At 29.2% G+C, this 20,679-nt stretch overlaps 2 protein-coding genes across 2 annotated transcripts; both read left to right on the top strand.

Annotated features, from left to right (window-relative positions):
• The first annotated feature begins 2,662 nt into the window (after nucleotides 1-2,662).
• Nucleotides 2,663-3,000, top strand: LOC129304481 (calcium-binding protein KRP1-like). The gene has a single exon (XM_054944158.1). The coding sequence runs from the start codon at nucleotides 2,708-2,710 to the stop codon at nucleotides 2,942-2,944; it is 237 nt and encodes a 78-aa protein (XP_054800133.1). The 5' UTR covers nucleotides 2,663-2,707; the 3' UTR covers nucleotides 2,945-3,000.
• Nucleotides 3,001-19,013: 16,013 nt separating this feature from the next.
• Nucleotides 19,014-20,084, top strand: LOC129304582 (calcium-binding protein PBP1-like). Its single transcript, XM_054944292.1, has one exon. It carries the CDS (start codon nucleotides 19,084-19,086, stop codon nucleotides 19,426-19,428), a length of 345 nt encoding a protein of 114 aa, XP_054800267.1. The 5' UTR covers nucleotides 19,014-19,083; the 3' UTR covers nucleotides 19,429-20,084.
• The last annotated feature ends 595 nt before the right edge of the window (nucleotides 20,085-20,679 follow it).

Raw genomic sequence — 20,679 nt, 5'->3', positions numbered from 1 at the left:
AGAGTTGGGGTTTTTGATAAAGTCCAGTTTTATTCTGATTTCACTAGAAGCTATTGATATGTTATGAGGGATGGAGGAGCTGATTACAGATTCAGAGATATCCTTGAATTATACTAGAAATCTAATTAGGTAGTTAATATTCATCAAGCATATTAGGGATGGCAAACTTCTTGCAGGGAATGCTCATGAAATAGGCAAGAATTGAGGCTGGTGCACACAGTTCCTGAAGATTGTAGGGTCTTAATGCGAATGACTATAAGTTTGTTTAAGTTGTTGATCTTTTTCTCTGAGCGTATAGTTTAATCCCCAGCGTCGAGCTTGCCCATTTTATTTAAAAAATTAAACTAACATTAATGAAATTAGGGATAAAATATAGGCGAGACCAAATTAAGCCTTCTTAAATAGGCATGAGCTTGTAATAAAGGCTTAAAATATGAGCCTACATACATTTTTTTTTAGACTCAAGCTTGAGCTTGTCATAATTCTGATCAAGTTTGAAGACCTTTTTAAGGGCCTACTTGTATTTTAAAAATAAACTTTAAAAAGTTTTTTATTAGATATTAAAACCCACTTATTCAATCAAAAATACTCAATTATTCAACTAGAAAAATGTAAATGAAATATAATAATATAAATGAAATGTATTTAAAATATAATATATAAAAATTAACTTAAAAAAGCCTAATATCTAGGCTTGTAGGCTTACAAGTTAGACCTTAAAAAATAGGTCTACCTATTAGCCAATTAGCCTAACTAAAGAAGCTTAGCTAAACAAATCAGATTCTAATAAGATAAGCTGTGAGCTATTCGATAGAGCTTAATTTATTTCTATCTTGAATGAATGAATGAAGAGAACGGGGTTATAAAACACTGGAAGACTACTTCGTGAAGAATTATGCAACATTACTTAAAAGAGACATGACATCATGCTTTAATAAGATTGAGGGTAATTTTGTGATTGATATATGGTCCGTAATCATTATACTCTATTTTAAAGAATCGTCTAACACTGTATTTAAAAAAGCATCTTCTGAATGGCCTAAACTCTTTAGTCCTTACATCTGATACCATCCCCAATAAAAAAAAAAAACCTGTGAGATTATTTTTTGTTTTTTTATGGTATTAAAAGTCAAGTCAATCTAGCTTTTTGGTCGGATAAATTATTAAATTAATATTTAATTAATTTAATAAATACTTTATTTATTATTAGTTTGACCCTGAATCCGTGACTCAACTATAATTCTAGTCTTTAAATTAGTGTTTTAATTAGTTATGTAACTTATCCACTTTTTGTATTTGACCTTTTTTTTCCCCACGCAACATTAAAATTAATTTAATAAGTTTGAGTTTTATTACTATGTACATAACCAAGTGTGTGCGAAAAATAGTTATTTTGTTTGTGGGTAAAGTGTTCAGGAGTAAGAGGAGGAGCCCCTCCTAATGAAGGGCAAGCAGTGCAGTGATAAAACTAAAGTGAGAGAAAGCAGTGTGGTGGCAGAAATCCCAAACAAAAGGACACAGCAATCTCGTGTGACGAGAAAGTTGAATCCAAAGCTCGAAGAGTACCATGAAGTTTCTACGAGCCAACCGCTTTTTTTGTTTTCCTCCTCAGCATCACTCTTTAAACAAAAAAAGCCACTCTCAGCACTCCAGCAGCTTCCTCTGCTACATTTTTGGCAGCAGCAACGCACCATGACCAATCAGTAACATAACAAAGCTACCATCATCTTCATCTTTTTGTCATCCCCCTCCAATCTGGATCTAGTTGTCAACCTCCCATCGTTTACAAAATGGACAACACCGTACAATAATCATGAGTGCTTCATCTGTTTTACCTGCGCATGACAATAGAAAAACATCACTTCATCACCTTAACCTTACTGCTGTCAAGTTCTTCACCCTTCTACTATCTCAATGGAATCAGTCAAACTTCTTGTTTCTGGATCTCACTCCTATCTAGTAATTTGGATCAAGTTGATTAAATTAAGTTAAAAACATGAGATGTTGGATCAAGTTTGATTAGAATAAGTTTAAAAACATGAGATGTCAAGGTTGAACTTGACTAGATGATTTTTTTATATGTTTAGGTATTTTTAAGCGTGGCTTGAATTAAACCAGCTTAAATAAACCTACTCTGCCTAAATTACGGATGCTATTTTTAGACATAAACCTATGTCGTTGGTTGGTGGGGTCAAAGGGTCATGGAAGAGAGTTTACATTGTGAATTGAGAGAGTTGGAGGTGATATAAACCATCCACTTTAATGGAAAGAGGAATTAGGGGCCCATTGTTTAAGCAATTGAAGCCAAAGAGAAAGAACAAGTGGAGTATAGAGAGCATCTTCCTCATCGTTTCTCGTGATTGGATTTGGCAAGTAATAGCGTAGACTGGTTTCCAAACTCCCCCAAAAGCTTCCATTTTAACATTGTCATGTTTCAGAATGAGGCAAAATCCAACTGCTACCCCCTCCCATCACCTTCTTCTCTAGCTTCCCAAGCAACTTTCCACGAAGCACGTCTTCATCATCCCAATCACTCACATTCTACACCTCTTGTCCTTTTCACTTGTCTCTGTCTCACTCTCTCATCACTCTTCTCCCCCACCTCACCACTATATATTCCTGTGAGACCTCCTTTTGGCTCCATCGTCTTCATCATCAATGGCGTCCCACGAACAACGGCGTGGTCTTTCAGGACTACTTCCCGACCATGGTGGAGAAGCTGGGGACGGAGGGGTTCATGAGGGAAACTGAGGAATGGGTTTCGGCTGTGCTGATGGATAAAGAGAAGGAGGTGATCACGTTCGAGAGCTTGAAGAAGAACTCTGCCTCGCTGGGTTTGCAGGGGATGAGCGACGATGAGATAATGTGTATGCTCAGGGAAGGTGATTTGGACGGAGACGGAGCTCTTAATGAAATGGAGTTTTGCACTTTATGTTCAGGTTGAGCCCTGATTTGATGAACAGTTCCAAGTCCCTCTTGGAGGAAGCCATTTTTACTCAACCTTGACCTTCCTTGTTTTTGCCCTTTTCTTCTTCCTTACTATTGTTCTCCTATGGTGCTTCATTTTTTTTTTTTATTGTAACGTCCATCTTCTGTGATCTGTAATGGCAGATTTCAAGTGAGATTTTTAAAAAAACATTTTTTTTTCTTACTTATTTTTAAATCGAAAGGGAGACCAAACAAATGATTGATCTAGCGAAGCCAGTCCCTCATAATTAACGCACGGCTAGTAAAATCTAGTTGTCTATAATGAGAGGATACTGACAAGTTAGAATTATGTTTGGTTGCGATTTAATTAATTTAAAAAATGCAAAAGAAAAGGAGAGATTTTGAGGAAGTAAGAAAAGCAGAGAAGAGGACAAGCAAAATTGCAGCATGTGAACGATAGCGCTGACAGAGGAACTTTACACGTATACGTATATTTCATTGGAAGAGCCTTTTTTAAGTTTTGGGATTCCAAAAATTCAACCAACTTCTCCATCTTGGGATGGGATTTAAGAGTCAAAAAAAAAATTCACAACACTTATGTACATTTCTAATATTTCAGCCTCAACTTTCATGCTTTGTTTTCTTCTTTTTATCATTGATGTTGACATTTTGATACCTTAATGTTTATTTTATATTCTTTATATTTTTTTAAAAATAAAAGGTGGTGTGTAATTATGATTTTTTTATTAAAAATCATAAAAATACAAAATTTAACTGTTTTGAGATTTTAAGATGTCAAAATATCTTTTCTTTTTATATAAAAAATAATTATCAAAAGAAAACAAAGGAAAACAATGTTTTGGAAATTGGACCATTATAAAGAGTTAGAGAAACACTCCTTAATCCAAAGGTATACCCTTAAATAACCTAATTCACAACCAAAAGCAAACGACATACAAGTGTTTTTCTCCTCTTTAGTTTGTGATCCCCAAAAGTCTGATAAATCTGACATTTTTAAAAAAAGAAATAATAAGTAAAATTAGAATATAAATATTATCCAATCTCTTATAATTTATTTGAGTAGGATTCTATAAAATGTTCTCTATTGTAAATAATAGTGAATACCAGGCAGAATGTTGGTCTCTATTAATATAGTTTATCGTATGAACAGTAATAACTGAAAACAAGAAACAAAACTTGAGCTGACTCTCGAACAATATTGGTTGGACCCAAAGAGGTGTATTGGGCCAAACGTAGGCTACGCCCTGAAGACCCCAAGGTCCGAATTTCGGGGGAGAGTTTTAATATGTGAGAAAATTTTCAAATCAGCTTTTTTTAAACAAAAAAACAAGCCAATTTTGAAAGGTAGTAAAAAAAATTTACTTCCTACTAATTTCTCCACTAAATTAATTAAAAAAAAAAATCAAAAAAAAAATCGAATCTGTCATTGGTCATCCCATGTGAATTAAAATTTAAGTGACAATTTATATTTTGCAATATGTTACCTTATTATAAGAGTATCTTTTCATATACATTAGTGCCTTAGGTATATTCAAAACTATAAATATTTTTTTTATAATTTCTCACATCCTTCAAATTAAAATATAATTAACTTATTTTATTTCAAAATTTGTTGAACCATACATCCTAAAAAATTATAAATAATCTATAATAAACTCTATACTATAATTCATGTCATAGTAGTATTTATAAATTATAATCATGGTAAAAAGTAAAAATTGAATCAAAATTGTTGTGAAAATAGAGAACTAAGAGGAGGAGAGAAGAGAGAAAAATATACTAAAAGAATAAGATAATAGAGCATTTTTTTTATTTAATGTGTAGAATACAATTGAGGTACCTTTTATTTAAGGTACAAATATTATTTAAAGTGAATATCATATAAAGATAATAACAATTGAAAGATATTATAGTAACTGAAAGATATTGGTAAATCTGAGATAATGGATATCTACATAATATCTTAATATTCATAACACACTCTCTTGGATGTTTAGATATTGTATCTCATTAAAATCATATTAAGAAAAAACTCAATGAGACAAAAATTTAGTCAAGGAAAAAGAGTACACAATATCATTATATTTATTGAAGCTGCCTATTAAAAATTTATCAGGAAAACTAGTAGGATAAAACCTTGGTTAAGAAAAAAAAATAGTACAACATAACCTTTACTCCTCTTGATAATATATCACTCATTGTTCTTGAGTCTTTTTGAGTTATTGTATCCTACTTGTGTGCTAATTTCTTAAATATTTTTGTTGCCAATGCCTTTGAATTTGCAAGCTGATATGCTCTTAGAGCTAGATTATATATGAATATTTTAAAACATCTTTTTAAATATATCTTCTAAATATGAACTATTCTTCACTTGTGATATATCCTGTAGAAGTAGAAAAACATCTTGATATACTGTATTTCATAATAAATAATTTGAAATAAGTCAATTTGTATAGTTCAAACTAGACATGTATAATACATGCATAATCAATTAATTTTAATCCTAAAAGTTTGGTAAATCAACACCATATAATAATTCTTCAAGCATATTCATATCAAGTACTTAGTTTTATTGTAAATCAAGGCCATATCATAAATTGTGATATGAAAGCATTTATATATGGTGCTTGAGACCATATTTCATCATCCTCTTGAAGAAAAACAATCTTAATTATTATTTAATTACCCAATATTTGAACATGTTTCTCTAACAATCAAGTGTTTATATAAATTCTTTAGAATATTCAATAATGCTCAGTTAATATAATCTAATGCAAATCAATACGTATATATTATACAAACAATATAACAAACAAGAAAGCCTCTCAAGAAGCTTTATAAGCTTTTATCATCTTGAATCCTTTCAGGATTTTCAAGTAAATGACATTGTAAGATAGCCATATAGTAAGCTATCATGTAGTAGATACATACCAAATTTCTATACTATCAGACTAATAACATATCACAAATCATTTCATCCACCACACAATATATTAATGTATTTTTGAATCCTCGTAAGATATTCTTATATTGAAAATCAAGCTTTGCATTTGACATTTCATATTATCTTTTATATAAATAATCATGCATAATATCACACTTCAGGTGCTTGAAACTATAAGTTCACAACTTTCATATCATAAACAAGTGAATGTAATTTCTACTTGTATTGTCTTTTTTTCTAATCTGATTATCTTTCTACCCTATTCTATCAAGATCTCATTTGATAGTAATTATTTCATTCTCATTGAAATGTTGTATACAACTCTCATCTTTTGGCTCCATCATTTCTCACATTGACATAAAATATCTCATTTATTATTATCATGTACTTGATCTTCTTTTGGGAATTTAAAGTCAATTACATCTTGGCTTATTATAGAATGCCAACCTCATTAATATGATCATCTTATTATCCGCTCTTTTTTCTTTCTATAAGATTTTCTTTCTTTGTAACTAATTAGCCTTCCATGCTTTAGGTGTGACTCATTTTTATTTATACATTTGGAGCATTATTAGCTAGAGCATAAATTTAAAATTTCTCCTTCTATCAATAGTTACATATTTGGTAGTTATTTTATTTTATGAATGCAATGTTATATGAACTTTGATTCATATATGAGAATCTATACAACATATTAATATGCATTCATGAATTTCACTTCCAACTTTTTATCATCTTCCCCTCTTTGGGAATTGCAAACAACACAGGACGAGCCTTCTGGATCCATTTGTTTCTTATAAAAACATCACTTGTTTTACTTATAAACAAACAAGAAGAAGAAGAATCTTAAGTAACATTTATTCTCAACCTTATTGTGTGTTCACAAGATGAACGCTTGTAGCGTGCCACACATCACAAACTTAATTGGATTCCACTAAACTATAAAGACTTTGGCATTATTCTCAACTTTCTTTTGAAATACATTTCATACAAAGTCGTGAAGCCTTCATTATAAAATCTCAATCTTTAGCTCCTGACAAAAAGTCAAATTATAATGGGGGTATTCACATAATGCATTTCAGTGCTATAATTGCAAACTTGCATATTTAAATAGAAAATCTTATTGTCACAAATTTGGTCTAATCGTCTTATTAGAAGCATAACTAATCTTTAAAGACCCATTCTAACAAGTAGGCTTTTCTTTATCTCATAATCATTGAGAGCCTGAGATATGAAACCACTAGCATTTTCCAGTGATTCACCTTGATCACTATATTAGCAATTATACACATAATAGTTCTTTCTTTTCACAAACTTCTGGTTGTGAATTGATGCACATGTGAAATTATCTTATAAATGCATCTATCAATCTCATTAAATATTGCATGGTTCACATGGTATCTAAATGGGCCCATTTCAATTCAATAGATTTCATAAATATCTGGGATCTAATCTCAATTATTGCTAGTCTAATCTCAATTATTGCTAGTGATAGCCTTATAATTTCCTTAAGCAACATGTGAGAAACATGTGAGAATTCTTGAAGCATGTAATGTGTTAGCTATTATGAAGAATCTTCTAGTTCTTCCATGGATGTCGTTGTAAATTCTCAATAATTCTTATATCAATATTGATCTGGGATGATCTAATCAGTCATGCCAAATAATATCAGTATACTTTTAGCATACTAAACTAAAGTAACAGTAACCTTTTAGTTATGAAGACATGTTTGTTAATCATTGTAAACTTCTAGTTACAATCTTAATTTGACATCCAATAAGATAAACTCCTTAATAACTTATTTGAAACTCATGTAAATAATATATCACAAATGAATTTTGCTTCATAGGTATGAGGAATCTTTGCAAGATATTATCAATTTTGTACAACCCAAATAATAAAACCATTTATTTCAAAATAAAGGAAACTCTTATTTATATATATGCAAAGACAGTTTTTTTTTTGCATTAAGTTCTCTAAGAAACAAATACAAGTAGTTCTAAGTTCATAATTTTTTTTAAATACCTTGAGATTCTTGCTATTTGTTTTTAGCATTTACAATCAATCAACATTATAGTATTGATATTTTCAATAATTAAGACGATCTCAAATATTTTATTCCTTATATATTAATTATAATTATCTAATTTGTTTGAAATCTCACCATTATTGGATATAAAAATTATCATATATTATCATTTTAATTGGGAATCAAAAAGTTAATTATTAAGACTTTGAAAAATATATGTACCTCTATCTGGAAAGTCTTTTTGAGAAAAGATTTTTTTATTAAAATTTCTTTCAAAATTGATCTCCAAGAACTCTTAAAATAACTTAGAAATTTCCTTGAAAGGAACTCACTCAACAAAGTAATATATAAGAATTATCTACATATAATCACTTTCATATGTTTGTGATTTTCATTGCCTTATCTTGTATGACTTGCAAACCTCTAATGAGAGCTTTTATCTTAATCCTAAATATGATATATACCTCAATTGCAACTATTAACACATGTATAGATAGTTTCATAGGAAACTTTATCATTAATAAAAATGCATCATATATATCATACCTTGAACATGTACATATATATGTAAGAGTTATCGAATATATTTTCCTATATCATGAGAAACACAATTTCAATATCAAATATGTATTAAAATTTAAAATATGCGCATGCATAGAAGGAGAAAAATAACTTACTCATTCTTATGAGTGTATATAGAGCATCATTTGTGTCAATATACAAACACAATAATAATTGAATATTTGATTGTAACACTTTGTGAATATATCTTCTTAAACTAGTGTAATTATTCTTTGACAGTTTCATCCAATTCAATAAATAATAGACAGCGTATGCATATGGCTATAGGCTATATTTTGTAACATAAACTTGATTGACTATAATCTTTAGAATTATCGAAAAATAATCTCTTAAACCTAATAATTTCTTTTGAACCATCAGCCTTCAGGGTTGTGGCAGTTAAAACATTAAATTAATAATCAAGATACTCCTTAAAATTTTACAAGTTTATATAATTCATTAGGTTCATAAGATTATCCTTTCACATAATAGTCATGATAAAAATTGAAATGACTTATGGCCATATAATACTAAAATCAACTATTGCTTTTAGTCATATAATCACAAATAAATCAAATATGACTTCTGGCCATTTAATAATAAAATTACATATAACTTTTGGCAATCTAATGACAAAATTACAAACGACTTCTAGCCATTTAATAATAAAGTTAAATATGACTTCTAATCATATGATAACAAAATCAAATATGACTTGTAGTTATATAATAACAAAATTAAATATTATTTCTAGTCATATAATTTATCATGATTATAAATTGATCATTTATAAAATAATAAAAATTTAAAGTGATATGATTTCAAGCCATAATTAAAATAATATAGCTATTAATATTTTATTGCAAGAGCATTAAGAAGAACCAAATAAGAGAAAATAAGACAATATATATAGATAATTTTAAGATCTACGTTATATTTGTAAACAGCTTCAAGGTCCACTTTAAATTTTATGGCTATCTTTCAAATCTACTTCATCTTTTATATGAATAACTTCAAGATCCACTTTATATTTTATATGTATAACTTCATGATCCATTTTGTGTTATGGATGGATAACTTCAGGATTCATTTTTTATAAAAATTATATATGTAGATAGCTATACAAATTAAATGATAAATTAAAAATAAAAATTGAATGCACATAGGATAAATAAATAATTCAATGTAGATATTTTCATGATCTATATTATATCATGTGACTATATAACTTTAAGATCCACTTTTAAGTTCTGTGGATATATCTTCAGTATCTACTTTATATTTTATTTGGATAACTTCAGTATTTATAATAATAGGTAAATTACTTCAAGATTTACTTTATATTCTATGTGATAATCCTTCAGATCCACCTGTATTGTATGCGAATATCTTTAGGATCTACTTTATATTTTTTATGTGAATAACTTCAGGATTCACTTCATATTGAATGAAGATAATTTTAGAATTCACTCTATTATGTGTAGATAACTTCTAGATCCATTACTCTAATATTAAATTGTGCCTCATATTTCTGGATGTGACACATAATATATAGTAATTTGATTAATTGAGGGAGGAAGAAAATAATTAAAAAAAAATAAATTCAATAAATAACATAAATAATAAGATTTTATTATAGAAATTTGCTAAATATTCAAACGAGCATGCCTCTATCTCTATTAAATTGTTCATTAGCATGGGCATTAATCTTTAATCCAATAAGTATAAAAGCACTCACCTAGTAATATTAAGAGTAGAGTAGTCATGTTGAGAGGAGGAGAGAAAAGAGAAAATTATACTGAGAGAATCAAAAAATAGAGAACTTTTTTATTTCAGTGTGTAAAATATAATTGAGATGCCTTCTATTTATAAACACAAATATATCAATTAAATAATAAAATATACAAGATAATAATAATTAAAAGATATAATATTAACCAAAAGATATGGAGAATTTGAGATAATAGACATCCACTTAATATCCTAATATTCATAACAAAAATTATGTACATATTAAATAATGATTTTAAATTAAGCAAATAGCATAGCCAATATTATAATACTTTCTCCTGTCTTATATATAAGCCACTTTTAACTACCTTACCATAAGAGATGTAGTTAAATAATTAATTTTTCTAACAAATAAAAAAAATATTTATCAGAGATGTAGTTAAATAATTAAATTTTCTAACAAATAAAAAAATTAATTTATCTTATTAAATGCGTCATACTTAAAGGATAATTTCTTTTTTATATACAATTTTTCTCTGTTTAACAAAAATGTTAAAGGACAAAATTGAAAAAAATAATTAACGGTCCATTTTTAATACTAAAAAACTTATCAAATAAACAATCAATTACTTATAGCAAGTGATTCAATATAGGATTGGTAGCATTATTATTATCAATTAAAACAAAAATAAATTAATTAAGAGGAGTTTAAGAGGTATACCTAACAGTCAGCTTTGCTTTTAAAGTTGTATTTTATCTCCACAAAGAGGTGTTCTTAATTACCAAATTGGATTATTTCTAGATCAAAGACTTGGTATAATGGGGCTCACCACACAAATAAAATTCTGTTTTATAAAGAAAATTTAAAAATTTAGATGTTATCTACCGAAAAATGAAATCTGTGTCTTATTTTGAAGTTTTTTTTCCTGTGCACATGTTGAAAACATAAATAAAATACTCCATACATATTAAAATAAAATTATATATAAAAAAAAATTGTTTACCTTGTGCATGTTAAAGTTATAAAGAATAATTTATTATTCTAAGATGTGGCTTCACTCATAAATTAAAATTTAAATACTAAAAAAATTTATTATATAAATATATTTAGCTGTATTTTATTCTACCATTTATTATCTCATATATATATAGATATATATATATGAAAAATATAGTCAACACATGATAGTTTGCTCACTATTATTTACTAAGCCACCATGATCTTTTAACATGTAATTTTTTAAAAAAAAGTTAGTTTTCATCCCATATATATTATTTTATTTTATAATTTATTATATCGTATAATTTAAAAAATTAAAAAAAATTTTATGTAAAAGTTGTTATTTCATGTAACTCAAGATTTGAAACAATAAAAATCATCCACACACATGTTTTTTATAATTTATGTAAATTAAAAGTTTGTGACAGCATTGCATTGTTACAATCAACACTCAAAATTTTTCTTGCAACCTTCACATTTATTATTTATTTTTTTACTTTTGGTCTCACTCTTACTTTTTGTTAAAAAAAACCATGGGTGCTACAAGCCTACAACTTCCTTTTTAATCAAAGCCCCCACATTTTTTCAATTTCTCAAAATTTCTCCCAAATGTGAAAATATAAAATAAAGTAAAATATATTAAAGAAAAAAAAATGTCTTATGGAGTTACCATTCAAAAAGCTATGATGAATCATAAATCCCACTAAACTTTACAATATATAGATAGATAATTTTATATTATAATTTTTTACCTGTTCACATTAAAAATAAAAAATAATTCATTATTGAAGGTATTATTTCTATTTTTGTACAATTTATTATATTTTTACCTTGACAATTATTATCTTATACATGTAAAAGTACAAATAACAAATAATGTCTCACACCTAAGTCATACATGATCCTTCAACATGCAATTTTTTTTTGAAAAAAAAATTCATTTTTCATCCTATAGAAATTTATTTTATTTTATTTATTATCTTGTATATTTTTAAAATATAATTACAATAGTATTTTAAAAACATAAGACACAACATTTGTTGGACCCAAACATGTATTGGGCCAAGCCTTGGCTGCGCCCATGAAGACCCCGAGGTCTGAGATGAATATGGAGCAAATTTTTTAAACCCAATGTTTGAAAGATAAAGTCATAAAGATGCCAGGCCTACATAATATTAAAAATTGACGGTGAGATACAAAGGATTACGCATGTGAAGGATTGAGTAGCTTAAAAGGCCTATTTTCTTCACGTCTACCGGACTGCAGGTCCAACGATTTAAAAAAAAAAAGGAGAAAAATATGATTTTTAATACCGTATTTTACTCATATTTTATTCTAAATTTTTGAACTTTTTTTTAGTTTTTTAAATTCTTATACTTTTATTTTTTGATATTTTAGGTCTCTACACTTTATTTATTTAAAAAATTAGAATATTAAAAATGAAAGTGTGTAAAACTCAGAACACAACAAAAAAGTGTAAAAACATAAAACAAAATATTAATAAAGTGTAAATATATTAAAAGTTATGTTTTTTTAAAAAAAATGGGAATATCCATATGATATGATGCCTTATTTTTTATATGGAATATTTACCACCAAATGCTATTGCATTTTCAAGATTTGAAATAGACTTAATGAGACTCCTTTTATAAGTGAGCCTATTGAACGTGATATTTTTATGTTAATAAAACTAAATTATATCATGGGAAACCAGAATTCATATCAATAAATTTTAAATAAGTTGATTATTATAGAAAAAGCCCTTTTTTTAGAAATTGAGCTTATTGTGTATTGCTATTTAAAAGAGCTTTTAGGGGCCTCTAACATGTTTGGGAGGCAAAAAACCATTGACTACTTTCAAACCTTGTGTGGATAACAAAATTCTCAAAAGCCACGATAAAATGAAAGCTGAACATTATGACTTTTAAGGTTAAGTTGATAGTAATGTTGGGACATTTGTCGCACCATACCCTTCTCTCTCTCTCTCTCTCTCTCACGCACGCACACGCAAATATTTGAAAGACTGCTTGACAAACCCCTTTTCTCTGTTTCGACGTTGTTATCATGGAGATGACGAGGGTAAATCTGCAAGAGGTTGAGATGAGACTGCGGAGAGGGAAGGATTTTGTGATTGATGACTAGAACAATAAAAAAAGAAAAATCATAACCTGTCCTTTTTAATTTTAATAGTTTTTATTTACTCAAAGAAGTACACGCGCCCGCATATATATCATATTTAGTTTAAATTTATAAAATTCATGTCCTTTCTAATCACTCTATGGCTAAACTTATTTTTTAATTATAGTTTTAATCTATTTTTTTAAATTAAATTTTAAATTAATATTTTTTTAAAAATATCAGATCGGCCACAATATATATAAATTATTATTACACATTTTAACTAACTTTTTAAATCAAATCATTAAATAAATTTTAATTTATTCAATTGACTTCTGAAAAAAAATATCTAAACATGAATTATGTTACACAACAAACTTTTTTTTTTAACATTTATTTGATAACTTTAATTGTAAATTTTTTAATTTAAACACACCAAATCACAGCTATAATATCTTAACTTTTTGAACAAGTAATTATTAAAGTTTAGATAAAATTAAATTTTGTTAGTATTAATATATTTGAGATTGAAAAATATATAACTTATATTTTAATCTCCCCTTGCCACATTTGCTACCCACCACTAGCTATAGGTGTCCCCGATCCTTCGCTTTCCTTTCTGCTTCATTTCTCTCCAAACCATTCAATTTGTGGGGTTCACGCCCCAAGTGGATTTATTATATCGTCTCTTACCTCAACAATTTGGTCTTGAACAATTTTGGAATTTTAGATTGATTAAAATAATGGAATTTTACATATATAACCCATTTTATAAAACTAAATTTAATAAATAGTCTAACATTTATTATATTTTATATTATAATCATTTTAATATTTAGTTAAGCTTTATATGATAAAATTACCCTCTTTGCAGATCATATAACCTTCTTTCAAATATATTTTTTTGGATAAAAACCTTCTTTAAATACTTAAAGATGAAATACAGCTTCATTTGATCATTAAAAAAAAAAGAAAAAGATATGACAAAATTAAGCATCCTCATATTTACAAGATTAAATGGTGTTGATAATTTTTTACTTATATGGTTTATTCAATGATATACAATTGTCTATTATTAATATACTATCGTAGATAAAAATACAAAAAAAAAGTATAATCATTTGTCTAAAATAAATCAAACACAATTCATAAAAAAATTGGACATTTCAACTTTTCGTAGAGAATCAAATACTTAAATTAATAAATCTCATTTTTATTATAAGAAATGACAAGATTAAGCATTCCTATATCTATAAGATTAAATAGTATTGATAAGTTTTTCATTGCTATAGTTTATTAATGACATACAGTTGTGGATCAGAAGCATGACAAAAACACAATTATTTACCCAAAATAGATCAAACACAGTTTGTAAAAAATTTTAATATTTTAATTTATTATAGAGAATCAAATACCCCTCTATAATGAAAAGTTTTAAGTTTACATTCATCTACGCAAGGAAGCTTAGTTTGTTGCAAAGGCACAAAATTGCATGTCAGGACTTCTCTTGCAGAAGAGTGCACTTGTTTAGAACAACAAGAAAGCAACATGTGAATATCACTTTGCAAAATCTCCCTCACGTTTTCCGATTAACTCCAAATCTCAAGTAATCAAGAGATTATTGTAAGATAGGCTAGCACCAAGGGAAGTAAATTGGGTGACACTTAAAAACCTTCAAAAACTTAAAGAGTGAAATGCTTTAATTTGAAGGAAGAAGATGAGACACACAAGATTTATATTGGTCCAGCACCAAACTTGGCCTATATCTGGTCCTCAAGATTACACTTGAGATTTCCAACTAAATTCACAAGCTTTAATGAGTACTTGCCACCACAGTAAACTTACAAGACTTAACTTGTTTTTGAATCAACCAACAAACCTTGTTACAGTCCAGTAAGTTGTTATAAATACTTGAAAAATATCTTTTCAAGATTTCAAAAGAATGAGATGACCTTTGATAAAGAAACTCTCCTAAAGAATGGATAAATTTACAATTGAAAGCTTATAAACTTATGAGAACTTTTTGACAATTTTTTTAAGAATGATGAATGCTGCTAAATAATTAAGCACAATTTAAAAGCTTTTTGAATGCTTAGATAAAGAAAAGTTCACTTAATAATTAAAAGTTCTAGTTTAGACTTGAATTATATCATATATATAGTTTTGATAGTTGTCAGACTGTTGAAACAATGTTTCTAGCCTTTGGTGCAATTTCTTACGTGTAACCCTGCTATTTCATGTGTGAAATTGCTCTCATCATGTTCCAGATATGTGTATGTCATAAATTAGATGTGAACCTCAGGTTGTCTCACGTGTGGTTTGGACAAAATGAATATGCAATCATTTCTGGGTGTAAAAAACTCATATGCGACTCTCTTTCTCTCACATGTAGTGTAGCTTACAAAAAGCCAGTACCAATTCTACGTGCAAAAACTCACGTGGAAGCAATCATCAATCATGCATGAAATGACTTGCTTCAAACCCAGACCATTCGGGAGGATGAATCACGCGTGGAACATAATATTGGCAAGTAGTAAAGCTTAAACCATTCTGAGATACATGTCACATATAGAATTCCAATGCACTCAAGCAAGATATTGCATAATCAAGAAATATGAATTTGTAAATCATAGATCACACAAGTGAGTAAATTGAACTTAGCTTGAGATGACTTAAGACTCAATATGGCAAGATGGTTCAATGAACAAATGACAAGTCACACGTGACTACCATTAGCTCTCACGTGTGAAATGGCTCATAACACAATATAATGAAACATAACTTGACAAAACTTGCGTGCAGACCAGTGGGTTACTTGCATGATTTGGAACATAGAACCAAAGTTAAGGCATCACATAACACAAGTGATAAATCACATATGAATAACTTTTAATTCTTGCGTGAAACGTCAATTAATGTGCCAACATGCTAAATCTCATGAGTGACCATATAGAATCACGTGTGATTTTGCAATCCACAAAGAATTTAGCTTATATGAACCATAACAAGCTAGAATGACATATCTTGCAAGCTTGAATATACTTAGATGAGACTTACTGTGTATAAATGAGACTTATAGAGCTAAAGATGATGCATTCACTTTAATGAATATGAAATGTGATTAAGCTCTCAAAGTCACATTGAATCTAAGAAAATTTAAATGACTTATCCTAAAGTTCTTCATCTTCTCTCGATTCTTCATGCTCTTGAGATTTTGTCTTCATTCATATCTTCGTATATTTGTACATATAACAAATATCTCTTCTCTTAGTTTTGTAATCACCAAACATATGATCCAACAATCTCCCCTTTTTGATAATGACAAAACCTTAAGATTAAGGTTGTTAGTTCTGTTGAATATAAAGCCCCTTACTAGGATATGAAAGAGTAATTATTAAAAGTACAGAATCATTAAACTTGCAATCAATAAATTTAGCACATGAATGAATAACTTGTAATGTTTCATTGATAAAAGTTAGAGTACAAGTTATAGCATGACAATTTATCAATGAAAATACAAAACCTTTACAAAAGACTTCTTCCTAAGACTATGTTCTAATACAACTCCCCTTAAGTATAGCCTATTTTTCTAGTATATCTTCTCCCTCTTTGGCATCAACAAAAAGATGCAGGCCTTTCTAAGAAAAGGAAATTTGATGTTTGAGATGGGCTTCTAAAATTTCTTTATCAAACAGATAATCTGGATTAAAGGGTTAAGTAGATAGAACCATTGCCCACGTAGAATAGTTATTTAGATCCATAGGTGGAATGGGATCCAATGTAGCAATTGAGCCATCAGTAGCTTAAGGAGAATCTTGAGATAGTTCTAGATCAATATCTTCAACCAAACCTTTAGGAGGCAGAGGCACTTTTCTTTGTTGAGGTGGATCTTTAGGTCTTTGGTCTTCAGTTTTTCAACAATTGTTTCCTCAATAGGTTGGCAAAAGGAAGGTTTGGTTTGAAATATCACTTTATTGAAATTCATAATTTTCTATTTCATTGAACCATTCACACATCAAGTCATTGAATCTTCACTTAATACATAATCATTGAACTCTCTATTAACTCATATCATTGAATTTCAAAGAAATCATATCATAGCACTTTACTAACAATGTTTCATAGAATTTTACATATACCATGTCATTAAACTTTATAAAATCATTATAATGAATTTTTTAAGCATTTCATGTCACACTTGCATTTTATTCGATTTCACACATTTAAATATTCAAACACAAATTAATAAATTAATTAACACATAAAAGCAAACGAAAGAATTTCTTGAGTTATCTTAAACCTTTAAGAGGTTAAATATTTTACCCCTCAAATACTCACTCCCAAACCTTTCACAAAGCTTCAATAGTGTCAAATATGCTCACTCTATAATTAATCACAATATAATTTATCAATACCCATTTTTGATAATTTTTACCATTAACTCCAATACTTCTTCACTCTTAAGATTCAATATCTTCCCATACAATGGTACCAATAGAATTTCTTAACTTCTTCTAACTCACATTAACCTTATTGAATTTTTAAATAATCATTAACGAAGTCATATTGCCCCAACTACCATATGTATAGTGGGGATCTTTGGGTATTTATTGCCTTCCAACCACCAACACTCACAAAACCATAAATGTTAGGTTTTATTAGCTTAATCAATTTTTATTAGCTCTATTTAAGTCAATGATTTCGAACTTGTAGCCTCCAGGGTCGAAAAATATCTTTTTCAACCAAACCCTAACTTATAACATCAAGAAAATGAAAGAGAAAGATAGATTCGAGCTTCAAAAGCTTACTTCTAGTGTTTAGAAGCTTCTTGTAATTAAAATAAAAATAAAGGAAAAACATATATTTTACTTTAAGAATATTAAAATAATTTTTTTAAAACTAAGATGCATGGGTATGAATCTAGTTTATTTTAATCAATCCAAAATCCTAAAACTATTTGAGAAAGATATCTAGGTAATAGGCAACACTTCTTCTGATTTCATTTATAAGACACGTTGTAAAAAATTTATTTAATTCTATTTATAAGTTATGATACAGTTTTTTAAGTAATATTTAAGATACATTTTTAAAATTATCTTTTATGAAAGAAAAAAGTAATATGATAATATTTTTTAAATTTATTATATAGGATATATTTAAAATTTTATATATTTTTATTATTTTACTTTTTTTACCTTGATGTTAATAAAATTAATAAAAATAATTTATAAAAAAGATCAAAGAAAAATATTAGATCCCATGTGGTGCGTTGGAGAGGCAGATAAGGGCCCCACAAATTGATCTCCAGCTTCCCAATCCCAAGCAACTTCCACGAACCTTCCTTCTCCAACTCCCTCCTCTTAACGTCCATTGGAAACGAGACACGTGGGTGAAATGGTGAATCACTCACATTCCCAAGTCCTAAAATATTTGGAGATGATCCAAGCAACGTTAAACAATACTATATGTTTAGAATGAAATGACTTGAATGCCCTTTAGTTACACTTTTCTCTCCACCTATTTTTGTCATGATGCCATTTCCGTTTCCCTACCTTACTCTCTATTATTTCTACCGTTTTCGTCTTCCTGGTCTGGAGTATTTAAGCGATGCGATTAGAAGCCAATCGCTCCCATTCTATGCCTCTTGTCGTTTTCACTTCTCTCCCTCCCCCCTCCCCCCCTTCTCATCACTCTGCTCCCCCACCTCACCACTATATATTCTGAGAGACCCTCCTTTTGGCTTCATCATCAATGGCGTCCCAGAACAATGATTTGGTCTTTCAGGACTACTTCCCGAGCATGGTGGAGAAGCTGGGCATGGAGGGGTTCATGAGGGAACTGAGGAATGGATTTCAGCTGCTGATGGACAGAGAGGAGGAGGTGATCACGTTCGAGAGCTTGAAGAAGAGCTCTGCGTCGCTGGGGTTGCAGGAGATGAGCGACGACGAGATAATGGGTATGCTCAGGGAAGGTGATTTGGACGGAGATGGTGCTCTCGATGAAATGGAGTTTTGCATTCTTATGTTCAGGTTGAGCCCAGAGTTGATGAACAATTCCAAGTCCCTCTTGGAGGAAGCCATTTTCACTCAACCATGACCTTCCTCTGTTTTTTCTCTCATCTTCTTCCTCGCTCTTGTTCTCCTATGGTGCTCCATTTTTTTTTTTTGGTAACGTCCATCTTCTGTGATCTGGTATGGAAGGTTTCTAGTCAGATTTTTTTTAAATATATTTTTCTTTTTTAATCCTAAATAAAAGGAAAAACAAAAGAAGCCGTTATAACGTGGGGAATTAAAATTCGAATCTTTGGCTTTCCAGAAACTGGATGAAATGTAATAGGAGATTAAACTGGATCATGGGTTTTCAGAAAAATCTGGGTTTTATGCCAATAGCAGTGGCTGAACGTGTAGCAGTCAAAACGGGTTTGCAGGTCTGCAAGCAATTTGGCTATTCCAAGCTTACAATTTGCTGAGGTTCCCCAGACACCATCAAACTTGCAGTGAAAGATGCTGGTTCGAAGCACCCCTGGTTTAATGAGATTCATGAGATGAGGTCCCTGATCTTCTCAGAATGGGACATTGAAATCCGCTACTGAAGGAGAACTAACTTACGATATGCAGAGTGCAGACTCTCTTGCGAAAACCGCTCATTTGCTGGAACAAGATATTGAATTAATCCGTACTCCACCTGATTCCATCTTGACTTTCTACCTCGGAGACAAACTTGTATTTAGCTAGTCTTTTTCTGATTTCTTTGACTTTTGTCCTTTGTTTATCACATCGAGTTTTTGTACTTGTCTTTATATATATATATATATTCGAATCTTTAGGAGAGGCGCCATCTACATGTACTTATTTAGTTCCCAATGCCTCGAATATAAAAGGACACTATGAAAAAGGCAAAAAGCAAAACAAAACAGGACGAGTTTGGATTCTGTTTGGTTTGAAGATGACAAGCAAGATTCCAGCATGCAAACAAGACGAGAATGTTTTGGTTTTATATTTTTTTTAATAATTTTTTAAGAATAATAAAACTTTCAATCCTTCAAATTTGTTACAATCATCAATTTGATATCTCAAATTTAATTTTTATTAATTTATTCTCTTATTTTTTTTAATTAACATGTTAGTCCTTTAAATTTTTAAACACAAATTAACCTTTAAATTATTATATTAGTCCCTCAAGTGTTTCCAATTATTATGTGGCACAATTCTCTAGCTTGATTTAATTGATGGCTGTGATTTTCCAAACTTCACCGAGACTTAGATAGCATATTTCAGACAATCTTGATCCTTTGAATTATTCTAATATGTAAAGTATATTAATAATTTGACATGTATATGTAATTAA

This window comes from Prosopis cineraria, unplaced genomic scaffold (assembly GCF_029017545.1).
Source record: "Prosopis cineraria cultivar Desert tree isolate PC_DT_omini unplaced genomic scaffold, ASM2901754v1 PC3, whole genome shotgun sequence".
NCBI classification, from domain to species: Eukaryota; Viridiplantae; Streptophyta; class Magnoliopsida; order Fabales; family Fabaceae; genus Prosopis; species Prosopis cineraria.
This window is presented reverse-complemented; position numbering and strand designations above follow the sequence as displayed.

Coding starts and splice junctions, on each gene's coding strand:
- LOC129304481 (XM_054944158.1), top strand. CDS start 2,708: ATGGTGGAGAAGCTGGGGACGGAGGGGTTCATGAGGGAAACTGAGGAA.
- LOC129304582 (XM_054944292.1), top strand. CDS start 19,084: ATGGCGTCCCAGAACAATGATTTGGTCTTTCAGGACTACTTCCCGAGC.